At 39.9% G+C, this 18228-nt stretch overlaps 1 protein-coding gene across 1 annotated transcript in view; it reads left to right on the forward strand.

Annotated features, from left to right (window-relative positions):
- KIAA1549 (KIAA1549 ortholog) overlaps nucleotides 1–18228 on the forward strand; it is a 125887-nt gene that overhangs the window by 86798 nt on the left and 20861 nt on the right. Inside the window, exons 12-14 of the mRNA XM_054168090.1 lie at nucleotides 11506–11708; nucleotides 15006–15127; nucleotides 17013–17027. Coding sequence (XP_054024065.1) covers nucleotides 11506–11708; nucleotides 15006–15127; nucleotides 17013–17027 — 340 coding nt within the window. The remainder of the gene's footprint in view (nucleotides 1–11505; nucleotides 11709–15005; nucleotides 15128–17012; nucleotides 17028–18228) is intronic.

An 18228-nucleotide genomic window follows, 5' to 3' on the forward strand; every position in this document is an offset into this window, starting at 1 on the left:
TTCCCTCCATTTAATGACTTCATTCTGATTCTTTTCCTGAAATATTTTGGTATGCACTCAGACAATGTAATTAAGTATTAATATTAATCTTCTGTATGTACACATTTACTTTCACAGAGTAGATATGATTTCTGTGTTCCTATGGCCACCATTAAAAATAAGCCATAAGCTGCATACCCTCACAGTCTGTCTTCTGATGAAGCAAATCAGTACTATTATCTGTCAATAATTAGATCTTACATGCCTGTTGGGTGTGCACCTCAGTGAGGGTAAAGATCACCAGTTAGTTGCCCTACACAGAAATTCAGTTATACTGGACAACCTATCATGCCGGCACAGCTGACATGGTCCTTGATCTGCTCTGTGGACACCCCGTTAGAATATTAGGGTCACAGGTCCCTCACTTGTGATATCAATAATAGCATATTTTCCACTTCAGCAGATACAGTTCAGATCCTGCAGTGACAAAGCATCACCCAGGATTACTTCTATATTTATGTGCCATAGCAGCCTTGAAGTTGGACTTGAGTCCAGGTACTCAGCTTGTCACCGCCCTCAAGTCCAGGTCACTCTCAAATATAATACAGATAATATCAAAGATGTTTCTTCTAAGGTGATGACATGGGCAGGGTAGACTATTCAGTGCAGGCCTGTTCTGCAGATTGGGTTTCTATGCCACACTCCCAGTTTCTGTTCTCACCATCTGGCCTTCTGGTATCATCACAGGATCAATGTCTTGGCAGAGAAGATGTCATAAGAGTCCTTCTTAAAAAGGCTTAGAATGTTATCTTCTACAAAGAATAGCGAGAGTGAGCCTGATCTCAGACAATACTAAGGGATGTTTTACTCTGGGATAGTCTCAAAAGCATGCTACTTCAGTGAATATAAACTTAAGTACATAAGAAAGAAAACTTTGTGGCAACTGGTGCTAGCAAAAACAGCTTGAAGGATAAAGTATAACTAAAAAAGTCTCGAGGAGACTTCCAATTAGCTAATCCATCCCTCTGCAGGATATCTGAAAAATACTAGGTTACTTCTTTCATTCTGGAGATGAGATGGGAAACCATGCTTAGATCAATGTCATTTGGAACTTTTTTAAACTGGGAGTTAAGGAAGCAGGTCAGAGCACTGAATTTCTATGCAAGATTCATTAGTCTGTACAAGGATAAGTCTTTTCAAGAGATGGAACTAAGATATTTAAAGGCCACATCAAGTATTCATGACTTGTAGCATCCTACTGGAAATTCACCTTGATGTGGTCTGGGTTGTTGCATTGGATCAAGATGTCTTTGCTTTTGGAAGTGAAAAGATGCATAAGTGGCATTCTTAAATTACAGGATTTTCTCTCCTGCTGTTGCCCATATCCATCACAACATTGTCCCAATATGAACCTCTTTTCTTCCAAAGAAGGTGTGCCTTTTGTAGGCAATTGAATTTTTGCCATGAGTTGTGTTTCTTCTTCATGAAAATAGAGAAAATGTCTTGAAAGCCCCAGCCACTCTTCTGCTCTGTATTGGGCTACTGATTTTGTATGAAATCTTTCAACCCCTTTCCTCTTCCCTGGAGAACAGAGAAACCCATTCTAGTGTAATGGAAACATGGTTGGCAATATTACTTCTTTCTCTGTGGACATCCCAAAATTAAAATGGAACCTGATTCACTAGGGATTTTGTCTCTCCCTGCTGTGTACAAGTATTTGGATAAAAAAGTGAAATCCCTTGATAGGACATTTCAGACGTAATTTTCACACTAGATAATCAGGGAAAGTCTCCCTGTGCTAATGGCCAGAATCTGACACCTGTGGACAAGCACGCCGCTAGTTTGTTTAGAAGATCTTGGATATTGTCATGTTAATGGTGGGCATGATGAAGTCATTCCCTTTGCATGTTAATGTTGAGTGGCTTTCTCAGTTCCTAACATTTTAAGGGCACACTCTGCAACCCTAGCAGGGGAAAAGTCTACTCCATCCAGAAATCATTCCTCCCTGGAGCCTTCTGCATGCCACTGTGGTTCTTAAAGGCTGAACATATCTCTCTGGTTCAGTGTCCCGCCTATCTACCGTGGACACCCCACAGAGAGAGGTGGGGTGGGTTGGTCCCCTTGGTCAAAGCATACAGTACTGCACCTCCTTGAGCAGGACCACAGATAAGGCCAGAGCTGGAGGGCTGCCAGTTTACATCATGTGCCAGCAAACCTCAGCTAATGTGTGATCACCTGGGGAGTCTTAGCAGCCCTTGTGCATTGGCTCTAATCTGCGCTGCTTCTGACGGGCAGCCAGAGCTCTGTGTGCCACTCAGGGGTACAGGTAATGAGTCATACATTCTGCAAGATGTCTGAGAGAGGCTTGTGTAGACACTTATTTCAACCCCCCAAGCAGGGATATCTGGTATCTGAATCTCACGTGTCAGGTGTAACTTTACACCTCTGAATTGAGAGTTTTGCTTATTACTGTATATTCAGTAGAGACTACCTCTTGGATGTTCCCAGGATCAAAGAGGCCAGCCCTGCTGGAGGCTAAATACTAGGCTTTTGCTCCTGATATAAAGAATTCTTGTGATGTTTTGACATCCTGTAATGCTTTTGTTCATCTGTATAATGTCGAGGCAACAGCTCTGCATTGCAGAATAATTTCATTCAAAAGAGACTCATGTTAAGAAAGGCAGCTGACACCAGTCTTATAAAAACTACTTGAAAACTGACATGAATTTCTGCAAGAGATTCATGTCTGTGCTTACTGTTTGCATAACAAATATCATTCATTTCTAGCAGCCACCTCGACTATCCAAAATGTTCTCATTTTGGAACTGGCGTATAAGTTCTGCTTCAGAGTCAATAGCTGGATTCTAACAAGGAACACAGTATTCAGCATCTTAATTACTTCTCAACAATATATTTCTCTGATGGCAATTCCTGTGCAAGAGCTCTTTTGTAGGAATTCTTCTGTAATGAGGATTAACTATTCATAAATTATAGACATAAAATACCACATTTAGATTTACTGCATATAGTGATAGATATAAAATGTTATAAATAGATATAAAATGTTCTTCTGCTTTTTTGCAGAAGAGGTCAGCAAAAAGGCTGGCTAGCCCAAGTGCTAAAAGCCAAAGTTAGAGAAGAAAAGAGCGGGGCAAGTACATGCGATGCTTTACCTTGAGTAACTTTTCAGCCTCTGATTATCTGTGTCTCAGGCACTTTATCTGGAAGTGATGATATTTATCAACTCTCAACAAATTTCTGTTCCATTAACTTGTCTGGTCCTTCTAAACCCATCTGAGCTGCTGCCAGAGATTTCGACAGCGTGTTTGATGAACTACTGCATCATCTTGGTGCACCTGGCTTTTATCCTGCCTCTTTGGTTTTTTTCTTTCTGTGATGCCCCCTAGTACTTCTAACAGATGGGACAGTGAACAGCTGATTCCTACTTACTTGCTTCTTGTCATAGTATCATAGTATCAGTCAAGGTTGGAAGGGACCACAAGGATCAGCTAGTTCCAACCCCCCTGCCATGGGCAGGCACACCCCACACTAGATCAGGCTGGCCAGAGCCTCATCCAGCCTGGTCTTAAACACCTTCAGGGATGGGGCTTCAATCACCTCCCTGGACAACCCATTCCAGGACTTCACCACTCTCATGGTGAAGAACTTCCTCCTCACATCCAGCCTGAATCTCCCCGCCTCCAGCTTCATTCCATTCCCCCTAGTCCTGTCACTACCTGATATCCTGAGAAGTCCCTCCCCAGCCTTCTTGTAGCCCCCTTCAGATACTGGAAGGCCACAATTAGGTCACCTCAGAGCCTTCTCTTCTCCAGACTGAACAGCCCTAACTCCTTCAGTCTGTCCTCATAGGAGAGGTGCTCCAGCCCTCTGATCATCCTCGTGACCCTTCTCTGTACACCTTCCAGCACCTCTATATCCCTCTTGTAATAGGGGCTCCAGAACTGGATGCAGTATTCCAGGTGGGGTCTCACCAGAGCTGAGTAGAGGGGGAGAATCACCTCCCTTGACCTGCTGGCCATACTTCTCTTGATGCAGCCCAGGATCTGATTGGCTTTCTGGGCTGCAAGTGCACATTGAGAGCTCATGTTGAGCTTCTCGTTCACCAGCACCCCCAAGTCTCTCTCCTCAGGGCTGCTTTCCAGCCAGTCACTGCCCAGCCTGTGTTTGTGCCTGGAGTTGCCTCGACCCAGATGCAGGACCCTGCACTTGGTCTTGTCACCTCTGACTTTGCTAATGCCTGTCGTGTTCCCAGCTCTATCATGTATTTTTCCAGACAGAGGAGTCAGTTTTCTTATCCCATCTTTTGAGCTGACCTTTTGAAGCAGCTGCTAGCCTTTGAAAAGGCTGAGCATTTTCTAATTCTTTTCCATAATTTTTGAGGAGGGGAGAGTAGAACTGAATATGTTGTTCAACATGTAGGTGATCCGTGGATTTACAGTGGCATTTATAGAGTGGCTACTTGTCAAAAGGAGTTAAACAACAAAAAGAATCAATTTTCAAAACATGGATAAACTTTTTATACCATCCTAAACATAATAGACCTCTGAGACTAGATTAATTCTAGGGAAATAAATTCTGCCTTTCCTAACAGAAAAATGATTGAGATTTTACTGTAGAATTTAGCTATTTTTAGGAACAAGGAAATCAGCCAACATTAAATCACTGTTGCCTAAGGTTTTAATGTTGCTACTCACTTGTAGCTTCATTTCAGCAAGCAGATTATTTCTGCAGTGTATGTGATGCACTTTATTTCTGTGTGCACTAAATCCTTTTAAGATACTTAAATTTGAGTCACTGAGCCCAACAAAATACTAGCACAAAAAAAAAATCGCTGACCTATGCTCTATCCTAAAAGTCTCTTAGCAATTTTCTGTTTATTTGCAGAGAGGAATTGTTTCTGGACTGTCTTATATATGTGCTTTGTCTAGACAGTGAAAGCCATGTAGTGAATGTGTTCTCTTGCTTCACAAGTTGTGGAAAGAGTTTCTTTGACTTAAAATTCTTTGATGTGTCATGCTACCTCTTGTTAAAGGTTGTAGTTGATGTTGGAGTTGTGTACATAGCTTTGGCGGAGTAATTGACATAACTTAAGGACAAAAGACTGGTAGAACTGAGAAACAACAGTGGCTTGTCTAGCCTAAGAAGCTGGTGATCTTTTTCTGACTTACTCCTGACACTTTCATCCAACCACCATGCAAAGGAACCTCACCAAGCTGTGATTAAGGTAGTATCCACCCTGCGGCATTTCTGTCTGAGAAGTAAGGCTGAAACTGTGTGATTTAGACACCGAATTCTGCCAGTTACAGCAGTTATCTCAACAGCCTGCGGGCATATATGTACTCAGAGTTAAGGGCTTTCAACAACGTGATCCCTCCTGTATTTTGTGAAATTTGCTGAGCTGTCATGGTAATATTAGTGTGGCAGGAAGAAGTGCAACAAGGGAGAAGAGGGATGATAAAAATCCCTGAGAAAAATATTTCAGAACGAGTATCTTGAGAATTTCAGGCTTTATACAGTTTTGTAAATTTGGGGGGTTGTGCATTTGGTTTTAATCCTACTACAGTGTAGGAGAGCAACACTCCAGAAGCAAAATTCCTGTTGTGGTATTTTTGGTGGGATTCCTGCTTTGCTTGCTATTGGTGTGGTAGTTAGCAGCAAACCACAGCTTTGACTTGTCAGAGGATGGAAGGAGAACTAGAGGCTGTACACTAGCTTGTTCTGGTTTTCTATGCCCTCACTGGCTATTTTGTGTGCTGCTTTTCCCCAACTTGATGGTAGAAACCTGTGCAACTGTAAGCATAATTGTTCTTCAAAAGGACATGCTTGCTCAGCTGCTTTACCTATTCCCAGTAATGGTGATAGTTGACTGAAGTGCTGTCGTGATGATAAATGTGAGAAATAATTTGTGTAAAGTGCTGCCTGGTCCAAAATGGGGAAATGGGCAGCATTTCATACACACCACACCTTCTTTTGCCCTCAGATTTCAAAATCCTGCATCTTTTGGAGTTGGGGCTTGCCACAGAGGGGATACAGGTTGTATCACCATTGCAATGAGAGGTTGGTGGCATCCCACCAGAAAGGCAACATATTGAGCTGCCATTGCACGTACAGTTTTTACATACATACATACATGGTTATCCGGTTAAAGTATTTACATTAAATGAGAGACCTTTTTTGGTTTAGTGCTTGTACATTTCCTAAACTAGCATCAGTGAAAGATATCTCTGTGCATTTCTCAGTAATGCTGAGAGGTTTTTTTTTCACAAGTAGACCAGGAAGGAGCTTGTGCTTATGGTGCAAGTTGTTTGTGTCATATCCCATTCTATAGGGAAGTTGTGTCAATGGCACAAAAAGACTTCGAGAAATACAAGTGTGTCTTTTCTCAGTATTTTGAGGGAGGCAGTGGAGGTGGAACTCTGCTTTTATGTGATCTTCTAATATGCTTTTTTCATTAGGAAAGGTTTCTTGTGTCTTAACTCAGGTATGCATTAGCATTATTGAATCACATGTGTAATTTCTATGCATGCTTTACGGTCGGTCCCTGGCTATGGTCCCGTAGAAGTAGAGCAATATAAACAAAAATACAGAGGGTATGTTTATGGCCATAAGGGGTATGAATGATATTAAAAGAATGATCTCAATGGGAAAATGAGACTGAGAAAGGTGAACATGTCTTAGTATTTCTAAATTCTTATGTACTGGCGGGCATTTTAATTATCTCATGGAACAGACACTGCAAACAATACAGATGAATGATCCTTGTGAGAGGAGGAAGCAGGCAACATCTTGGGAAGGGATAGTAAGAGCGTGGTGGAAAAAATAAGCAGCACACCAGTACCTGCAAATCATTGTCCTTATTGTGAGAGTACTGCAGTGAATTCACACTGCCTTATTCTGCAGTGCCATAGCAATATGGAGAAGACTTTGGTGGTGTGAATCTCAGATTGTGGAAGGCAGTTTGTAATTTTTAATAGCTTTTAGCCAGTTTAAATCAGACCCATGCTAAAACTCTGATTCTCATTGCCTTGCTGCATTTAAAATACTAGAGTTAAAACCTTTTTTTTTTTCCCCTATGAAATTTCTTTGTCCTGTCAATTTTGTAGAATTCCATGTGCTAGAATGTTAATAAGGATGTAAGTCAGCAGGACTTCTTTACAGGGATTCCCATCCTGTACATAGATTGTGTACCAATGCTAAAGTATTATTTCTGAAAGTGTGATAAGCTCCTGTGCTTCCCTAGAAATGCATTTTAACAGCCTCTTCTCAATGTGTCTGTCTCTAAAAGGAACAGGCCAGACTAGTATAAAATTGGTAGACAATGTCTTAATGCATTATTCTTCATATGATGTCCAAGTTCAAATGCTACTTACAGGAACTACAGGGAGAATACTGAATAAGTGTGTTGCTTCTCTTCTGCTTTCTGCTGAAATTATTCCTTGACTTGTGTGTGCAATATTTGCATTCTTGAGAAAACAGATTGTTGACATTGCTGGTGTGTCTCTGCATCTAGCAAAACAATATATTGTTAGCTGTGTTACAGTTCCGTGTCTTGAACAGCACTAGAGCTGTTACCTGCTTTCATGGAATAAATCTTGACCAAGGTGCACAGACATTGTAGGTTTCTGCAGAAATGATTTGATTTGTCCATGAATTGAGCTTCAAATATTTATTTTTTCCCCTATTCAGTATGTAACAATAGGATGAAAGCACTGTCTTGATTTACCAATTTGAAATTGTCTTCCTTTTAGGTTTCAGCAGGTTCTGCATTTGTATAATAATATAATGCCTTACAAATACAGTAGTTTAGACATGTTCATTTTAGTGGTAACCTTCAGACTAGTTTCTCTTTTCCCTTTCATAAATATATAAAGGTAAAACAAAATAAAGCCTTCACAAAAAAATCTTACATTTAAAACAAGAAATCTTTGCTGATACTGATTTTATGCAGTCTTAGCTTCTTGAGGCTGATAAAAAGGGTCTCAGAACAGGTGGTGGTATCAGAACAAATGTGCTTGGTGGTGGTTAATTTATGACTGATCCTCATGTAGTAGTCTTGACTACCTGTTACAAGATAAGCGGAGGTCATCCCATGTGTTACACTGTATAACTGGATATAAAGAAAAGGAGGAAGGCAGCAGGTGGCACAGAAATTCATAAGAAAATATAGGAAAGCTCTTCATTGTGAAACAGCACTCAAATATTTGTTCCACTGGGTCTTGTTGATCTGACCATCTAATCCTACAGAAAGCAGAGTTGTGTGTCAGTGTCCTTCAAACAGTTTTCATTGGAAATGCTGATTTTGGTTAGTGTCAGTTAATTTATAATGTTGCCATGGTCTAAGAGGTGAAGTATCAAAAGTGTGTACCTTAAAAGCTGAGAGTTTTTTTTATTCTCTTGCTGTACACAGGTTGTTATGAGGCCAGTTAAAGGAATACGGAGCAGTGAGCCTCAGGTTCTTCGATAGTGTAAACTGGAACAGGCAGATGGCAGGCAGAGGAAGAGAGGGACAAGAGGATAGGATAGAGAGACTGCCTGGCAAGGAAGCCAGATGAGTTTATCTGGCTGCAGCTTCAGGAAAACAGGGTCTGGGTGCCTGGAATGGTAATACTTGAGACTTGAAAGTCCTCTGTTGCCAGCAAGTGTCTGTGAAATCCATGGACAGTCTCAGCCGCCCTAGCTGTGGATTTGCATAAAAGAACGCATCCTTTCTCCTTTTATACCTCTTCCTTCTTTCATTACCTGTTTGCCAGTTTCTGCAAGAAAGGAATACACTGGTTCTACAAATACTATTCTTATATTCTACTCAGCTTTGACTAGTGGCAGAAGGCCCAGCCTATGCCAAGGATCCAGCAGGGTGGTAGAGAGCAAAAGGGTTCCTGTGAAAGAAATGAATTTATTATTTTGTAACTCAAGACTTAATTGCAATGCCTATGTCTGGGAGGATCCAGTTGTGATTATTCAGACAATCTTAACTGTGCCATTCCTTATGGTGTCAGTGCTTGTCTTTGCAGTACCAGCAGTCTTTTAATTCAGCTTCTCCATGGTCTGTCTTCAGATGAACATTTGTGGGTGCATATGCTGTGGTGTGCATACATGTTCACATAAATATGGCTGTTTCTGTAACTGCGCTTAGGCAAAACGTTATGTTAGACCGCAGCTAGGAAGAAAATCAGTGAAAGTTAAAACATTCACAATTCCTGCTTTTTGCACGTTGCTTTATTCCCCAGTGGGTTTACAAACCCAGTATGCTAGAATTAACTCTAAGGTAGGTTGAAATGCTTACTTCAGACACGCAGCAATCTTAGTAAAGCCATAGTAGTAACTCAAGTATTAATAGAATGCTTGTCTCTTCAGTTTTCCTTGCCCACCCCACCCATCATGCTATTGAACAAGCAGTAGCAACTTTGCAAGTCCACTCAAGGGTGCTTAGGAAAGGATTGAGCACCAGCAGGTTTGTTTGTTTGGGGTTTTTTTGTTTATTTGTTTTGATGAAAGTATCGTGCCCAGTACATGGCAAAGACTCATCATGCAGAGGCAGCAGAGGGGAATGTAGTGAACAAGAGGAAGTGATTATCCGTGTTCAGCAGCAGGGCTGTGTAGATATGAGGTTGCAGTTTGAAAGGGCTAAAAAGAAAACCACTGAAGTGGTTCAAAGGAAGAGTGTCACACACAAGATTATTTTCAAAAAGAAAAGACGTAATGTCAAACACATTGGAGCTGGAGGTGGAATAGCTAAGAGGAGTTTCAATAATCGAAGTGCTGCAAGGCGGCACACAAATTCTGACAGTAGCTGTGAAAACTTCTTCAGAAGTATTGTGGTGGGAAAGTGGAGTTTTGTGCTGTTCTTTTTTTTAAGTGAGCAAAATCCTGAAGACAATGTTTCAATTCTGAAAGGGGGGGGAGGGAGGGGTGGTGTTCAGGAAGGGTTCATTAGGTGGCTATGACTCAAAAAACCAGGAACATTTTTACCTTCATCTGGTCTAGCTTGACAGTGGCTTTTTGAATCAGTTGTGGCAGTCATTTACATAAATTCAATAACTGGATCCTCCATAATGCTGAATTGAAGGAACTGTTGTAAAGCCCAAGAAAAATGGAGTATAGTGGAAGACATCCAGATCTGTTCACATAATAAGCTTACTCATTTTGTGAGAAATGAACTCCAAAACCTCAACCATTCAGATAGTTGTTGCCTTTTACAGGAGAGCTTTTATTGCCATCTACTGGTCTCAATAGCAGTTTGCTTTACTACAACATCCTTTATAAGAACCATTTGGAAAATGTTTGCTTGCTGAGAAAATATTTTGAAGAGATTGTTTCAGAATATTCCTTAGGCAAGCTTATCTTTGGCATGGTATCAGACGAGTCTGTTTGTAGTTAGCTATGTTGGCATGCCAAGCTTTATGAAAGGGGGTTCATTTAAACATCTGGAACCTGACACACCCATAAACACACTCCAGCACATGCTTCACTTTGCAGGAAGTCAGCTCTAGGAGCACATAGAGGGGTTTGTATATGTGCTGTGCAATGGCTGCGTGTGCTTTGAAAATTAAAGCTGAAAGTATAAAGAAAGGTTGACAACTTCCAAACTACATAAAACTGAGCAGGACTTGGAGAAAGCTTTCTCTTAATTAGTTATTCCAAATTTCTAATTACTCCAAAGCCCAAAAAGAATCAGCAGGAGAGCTTGAAACTCAGATGCTTGATTAAATTAAGTTTGAATCAAGTAATTGCAAGGTGAGATTAGATTTTTTTTATAAATACAGTTATGAAAATGAAAGGCCCAATTCTGTGTCTTTCTCAAGCAAGATGCCTATTGAATCCATAATCCCTTAATAAGATCTCTGGGATAAGTATCTTATTTCTCTAAACTCCAAAGCCTTTTAAATATTTTTCTGTTTATTCAGTATGAAATTCTTAAGAGCTAGATTTTCAGTTCTTTTATGGAGAAATCCATGCTGGATGAAAAATCATCGTCAGGCTGCTATACAACTCAGATTGTGCAGAATGTTGATCTTTTGTACAAGTTCCCCTAGACTCCTGCAGGTTTGGGGAGCTCAAAATGAGGAAGGTGTGCAGTGACATTGTTCAAATTGTTTAAACTCCCTGCACTCATTTGGATGGAAAGATGATGTGGCAGTGGTAACCATCCCAGTCAGTACACAGGTGTTTCCAGCCTTGCACCCACAAGTACAAAAAAGGCTCCTCACAGGGTGATTGAAGAAGCAGCTGGAAAAGGATATAGCAGGAACAGAAGGCTGATTTGTTGGCTTGTGTTTTTTAACTAGATTTGCTGATTTTGAGTTTTATACTGTGTATTATATACTGAAGTAAGATGACAGAATTGTGTAGGGTTTATTTTTCTTTTCCCTACAGCTCTCATGTTCATTCCTGAGACTACCAGAGCCTGACCATGCTCCTAGTGGCTATTGTTTGCATATTTGAACCAAAGCCTTTCTACTCATCACTCATGTTTCCTATTTTTTTGTCTTTGTTCTTCTCTCACAGCTACAAGCCCCCAGTGTGAAAGGTTTTGATTTTGCTAAGCAACATCTGGGCCAGCACAATAAAGATGATGTCCTGATTATCCACGAGCCAGCTCCTTTACCAGGACCTATTAAGGATACTACCCCATCTGAAAATGGAGATGTGCCCAGTCCCAAATCCAAGACTTCCTCAAAGCCTTCAAAGACTGTTCGACACAGAGGGAGGTCAGTTCACAGAGATAAAAGAAATTGTAGTAGATAACAGCTTATTAATGACTGGCAATTACTGTAGTTTCAGTGGAGGGAACTGCTCCAGAGCTCTGGAACTTGCATATTTCACTGGGTCACCAGAGTTATCCCTCACTACTCATTAGTACAAAGCTGTGAGAAGATAGTGTCCATTTTTCTCTTAAAGGCAATGCTCAGTTAAGTAGGGTATTTAAGATGCTACTCAGTTGGCTGCAGTCAAGTCATTGCTTGTTTAGTAGAATCACCACGTGTATGTTTTCTGATGCATTCTCTTTGCAGTGGTCTCTAGCTACTAAGGCAACAGGTTTTTAAAAACAAAGGAAAACCATTGATGAATAACAGTGTGTTTCAATAATATTAACAGTGATCAATACATGCATGATAAGTTGAATTTCAAGAAATAAGCAGTATCCAAAATTGGAGAAGATGCGCACGTGCTTTTATGTGTGGTTATCTGGTTACAATCGTAGCAGACCAGCTTTGCTCATGAAAGGGAGTGGTAATACATGGCTATGCCAGTGGAAAAGTGTCTGTCAGCCTTCAGCAATAATTTCCTAACCTTTCTGTTAATTTGTCTTGCTGGAAGGGGTTGTGTTTGTAGGTTAGATGCAGTAACAGAGATGTGCACTACAGAAGAATCTGCATTTAAACAAAACAAAAAAAGGGTAAGTGGGAAGTTAATAGGTGAGGAAAAAAATGGAGCCCTGAAGAGAGAAGTGTTGTGATGAATCACAAACAGCTCCTCACTGCAGAGCCCTTTTGTGCTCCACTTTGCTGTGATGCTTCATCCTCTTCTTCTCATGCTTTTGCACTCCCTTGTCTACAGCCTTGCATCCCCTGAACTTTCACCTGAGTGCTATTGCACAGTGGGAGAGGGGGAAACAGTAACCAAGGGCAGCTTAGAAAGAAACTAACAGTGGTTCTTCCTGGGCAGTAGGTGTCTCTGACACAGCCTGCTCCTCTGCTCAACCTGCTGTGTTTCTTCTAAAGCCCTGGTTGTCCTAAGATTCTTGCTTTATGTTCCACACATGGGGTTTGTCCAGCTCAGTTTCCACCTTCCCAGGTGCTGAGCCTGTCTTCCTAACTCTCTATAGATCTTGCATGTAGGGGACTAGCAGTGGTACCATGGAAGGTCTAAAAATTGGGAAAGTACTGTGAGAAAAATTAGCTAACTCCATCTTGCTGTAGCTTAAATAAGTTAAACCAAATTCATATAATTTGGAAGGACAAGTATTTCTGCCTTTCTTTTTAAAACTTCAGAAGCGGCCTAAGACGGAGATGATACTTAGGGGTAGAGGAAGGTGTCTGTATTTGTATGCACAAAAATATAAACTTCAGGCTGTTCCTGTATTTCATCTAGACTAATTCAGAAAATGAAGCAGCAAAGATTTTCACCATCCAGCATTTTCATGTTTCCCTTGAACACAATAATGAATCATTGATCAAATTTGGAACAAAGATAGTTCTTTTTTACTTGCATCTAAATTTGAACACTTCAGAATGTTTTTGAAAGAGAATTTCCTCCCTTTCCCTTATCCTCCCTTAAGAGCAAATCTCTCTTCAGGCTTAACTGTGGAGATGTTACCATCTTCTTCCTAACATGCTGACATGCCCATGTCAGCTTGAGATTTAAAACATTTATTCCCTGAGGCAGAAGTTGAAATGTGAAATGATAGCATAGTGTGTTACGCTGGTTTTATCTGTTTTCTTTTTTGTGAGGAAATAACAGAACTCAATTCATCACAGTGTAATTCAGGACTATATCTTGCATGCCAGGAAATACAGTGGTGATGTTAGTACACATTTTGTAGCTGTAAAAAACCACAAGCAAGAAAAACAACTAGGTTCAGAAAGCACAGCAACTCAAGGTTCCAGCTGACAGACTGGCTTGAGATGATAGAACTGCATATTCCTCAGCACTTAAAAAGAATGGCTGATACTGACTTGGCACTGTTTATACTCCTATCATTTACTTAATGCTAATTTAGATAGACAGAGGGGAGAGTATAAATACAAAGCACAACGAGGTGAGACAAAGTCAGCAGCAGATCTGAAAACAGAACACCAGCGGTATACTCAGCTGAACCAAGACAAAGGGGATGGAGATGATAGCTCTGCCCATGCTTTCCACCTTTGAAAAGAGGAAAAGTGATGTAGATCTGCAAGCTCTTTGAGAATCATTTCTCCTTTATTTCCCCCCCCTCTAAACTTTTTGGGGTTTTACTGGTATGTGGCTTATTAGTATGACAGTCTTGCAGAAGAGAATGAAAGGCAAGAGTTCAATTAACAGTGCATTGTTCAGGGAGGAGAAAATGGGGAGTTGAATTTGGAGCATTGCTTGCAGCAAGTACATTCAACTTTCAATGAACTTGTCTGGCTGGGTGTAGTTGTCATGGTCTGTGTGCTCTAGGCAGCTTGATCTTTAGCCAAGAGCCTCTGTGATTCATTTAAATACACATCTAGCCCAAGAACATTTTACACTGAAAGTTAATGCACAGACACGTGTGCACTTTCAGTGGTTAACTGCCTGCAGGAATAAAGTAAGTATGTTCACAGGACAAAATGGTCATGAGAGACACTCTCACAGAGGCTGATCCCATATAGAAAGATAGGCTTTGGTGTCATCTGGGCAGCTCTGTGTGCCCTATCTTTTTACCATCTGGGTAATTTTACAGCTGAAGTATTCTATTGGGGAGGATATCACAGTGTCTGTTTATATTTTTATGCAATTGCCCACAAAATTGTAAATACTAGGAGTGTAATTTGTAGGTACAAATGTTTTTAAGAACCTCAAGACTGCATAGCATAAATACACAAAAATTACATTTTTCAACAGCCCTGCGTTTAGCTAGACAGGAAAATATTCACATGGACTTGTAGTGTTAGGAAGGGGACACCAAGTTTGACTACTAGACTGATCACCTGTACAGGTTTCTTACTTCTAATAAAATTCTTTTCTGTCTGAAAAGGTAAACTACTACTTATGAGTGCAGGTGGTTTGGGTTTTTTCTTGAAATATATTTTGAAGGGAAGATTAGTTACCAGTCTTGTCATGTGTGAGTCGTGTTACAATCAGTTTTCACACACAGCAACAGTAACATCATGGCAATGAATATCTAACTATGGTAATTTATTATACATTTACTTGTAAACAGAGAGGAAATACTAGCACTCCTCGCAAGATACTTTAGCATAGTATTGTTTGTGTGTGAGAATTATGCTCTTTTGCAAGCTTGTGTTACATGTTGGGTTGGTTTTTAATGTCTGTGACAGAATTTCACCATCAGATGCTGACTCCACAGCAAGTGAACAGTCCAGTGGGAGAGAGACAGGAGAAGAAACTGTGAGACCAACTATTGCAAATGAGGGCAAACCACGCAGATCAGTGAAGAAGGGTTTGTTCCTTTTTTTTTTTCTTGTGTGCTATACTCAGGTTCAAAAGTAACTTCAGTGCTGTTGTTTTTCTAAACTCACTCAAACTCGTCTTTGGCTGCTAATTTTTTCTAGTTTGTGTTGCAGAAAATTTTCTTTCTCTCCTTTTTTATTTAGTTTCTTCTGTTGAAGCTGAAGATGTACACATTCCTTTCATTCCAGCAAGCTTTTGAAACTAATGGTTTAGCAGGAATGAATCTTCCCTCCTTTTCTCTCCCACACACCGTCAGCAAAACTCTTTCTGTTTAGGCCTAATTATGGTTCTCATGGTAGCAATCTTGCAGTTACATGAGCAGTAGAGATTGCAGCAGGACTTGATACAGCATGGCCATACGTCTGCAACTGTAACCTCAAAAAAAGTGAGATTAAAAAAAAAGGAGACTGGAGAGGTAAAAGTTTTACAAATAAGTTCCAATTCAGATATCAGAATGCCTTCATGTTTGTGCTTTAGAAAGATGAAACTCCAGTGCTGATATGTTAATAACCACCCTAATAACAGTGATCTTTTTTTGCAATGAACAATCTTCCTTACAGTTAAATTGGAGGCACCCTAAGAGACATTTCTGTCCTCACTGAGAAGCTGATAAAACACAGCAAACCCACTTTCATTTTCAATTAAAACATTCTTTTAAATTCTTTTCCTGTTTAAAAGTGTGTGGTTAACTGTGCCTGTGCAAACACCGTTTTTCTCTGGGACCTTTTTGTGTTTAGATGGCTGGCTCCTTGCTTGAGGTTTTAGTTACCAGATCTTTGCTTTAAATCACAATAGAGAAAATTCTGATATTGAGTATCTCATAAAGGCAGTTTGAGATATCCCATCTGTTCTTAATACACATGGCCTTGACAGAAACAGAAACTGAGAAGAAAATACCAATCACGTTGTGAGCAGTCTGTTCAGTATATTGAATGTTTTCCCACGTGCTCTGTGAAATACCAGCTGAGATGTAAAGACTACTGAGGAATGCAGTGCCAGTGAAATTCAGCTCATAGCAGACAATCTTCAGTTTTTGCTTATGTTGAAGAAATGAGATTGAGGAAATATGTAAGAGAGTTTATGTAAACTGCTAGCTCTTGAGTGGCTAAACAGCAAGTCACATGTATGATTCTGAAACTTCCATAATGTGGATTACTGGACCAGCAAAGGTGATAGAGCAGCCTTTCCTATGTAAGGAATATGTAAGAAAACAAAGCATGGGATCTGCTAATGTGACTAGAGGGTTATACTTCCTAATAATTCAGCAGGCAGTGTATGCTGTATGTACTCTACACAGTTCACAAAAAGATGCTACTGTATTGATGCTATATATGTTTTCAGTGCCTTCAGTTTTCTCTAAGGACCAGAAATCATGCCCAAGTAATTATGCAGGAAAACAACTATGCTATGACAGAACTGATCTCAAGATAGATTATGAATTGCTTCAACCTCTCTGACTTCCATTCTGTTGCCTTGGTTTAGTTCTCTCCTAGATCTTCTTATCTAGCAACTCCACATTTTTGTCTCTTCATTTTCTATCTGACTTAAAACTTTATGTAAGGTTTAGCATTTCCTTTGGACATATTGGATGTTGCTGTGTCTGAACTGTCTGGCAGGGACAGCAAGGATATTGTGTAAAATGTCTCCTTTTTACCTGTCATGCCCTTATTATATCAAATACACTTTTTTCTTCTTCTTCAGCATTTGGTGCCTCTAGCTTGGTAATCATAGGGATTATTTTTTGGCAGCTGAAGCTTGGTGTTTGATCCAAGTTCATGCATTTCATTCATTGCTGTGTTTTTTCCAGTTGCCATTCCAGATGAATTATTTGTAATAATTACTGTGTGTTTCTTCTTTTTCCTTTATGTTGTCAGGAGCAAACAGAGTGGGTAAGTAACCAGAGCTCATAGTTGAGTAAAAACATGAATAGTGGTGCTGGGATAGTTGTTCCTGTATCTAAAGGATTGAAAGATTTGTCTTCTAAGAACCAAAATTGCTTTCGAGCTATTGAAAAAAATCTTAAGTAATACAAATTATAGACATCCAGTTTAGGCACATTTTTCTGATTTCCTCCCAATTCTTTCAAAGTATTTAGTAAAATATCACCATGAAAGAGGCAAACCAGGCAGCTGTTAGTGCTTAAACTAGCTTTGCATAAACAATTTAGAGATATTGTTAGACTTAGTGATATTGTTAGAGTTAGTGTCTTTACTGGAACCTCGAGACACACACAAACTACCTGCAAAGAAGCTGAAATACTTTCTTATGAACCAGTGTTTTTCTGGTCAGGACTGGGAATTTGGGCTGAGATGTGATGAATTAAGGTCTGTGTCTTATAAGGGTTGTCTGTCTTATAGCAGTAGAGAAGAATGGATATAAGACTGACTATGATGCTTTCCATTGCTGAGTTTATACAAGTAACTAAAGAGAGCCATCAGCTGCATCCTGGGAAAATAACTTACAAATAAACTGTGTGAAACTTATTTGAAACTCCATACTGTGGCATGATTCACATAGCAGTGGGTGAATGGTAGATTCCCATTGACTTCACCTGATTTTTGGATTAGACTTTACACACCTTGGTCTCTTGTTATTATTTCTAGAGGCTGCAGGAAGCAATAGTCTTCCTCTATCTCCAAATGTGTTTGTCTTCGTATAAAATCATAGCTTCCTGCAGAACAATTAATTTTCCTGACATTTCAGTTCAATTAGTAGTTTCAGCCCAGGGAAAATGGATAAACATTGATTCTGACATGTGACCTACATGGACTAGTTGTTAAAACATGTTCAGCCCAGTATTTGAGCATTAGCTTTTCTCTATTATTTTTCAGCCTCAGCTGTCTAGTCTGAAATAAAAATTTCATTTGTATAGTGCCATCTGATACCTTTATAAAAAAAATGATTTTTCTAACCATGGGCAACAGTGGAATATAGGAACTTTGAGAAACCATGTGTTGAGTTAGAAGCCATTTCTCCTTTTGTTGTATTTGTATAGCACTGCAATTTCCAGCTTTCTTATCTACTATACTTTCATCTTAGTTTGTATTTCTAGACACATCCAGTGTATGCACACAGAGAGGATTTAAAGGT

Source organism: Dryobates pubescens, chromosome 15, assembly GCF_014839835.1.
Source record: "Dryobates pubescens isolate bDryPub1 chromosome 15, bDryPub1.pri, whole genome shotgun sequence".
Classification (NCBI taxonomy): domain Eukaryota; kingdom Metazoa; phylum Chordata; class Aves; order Piciformes; family Picidae; genus Dryobates; species Dryobates pubescens.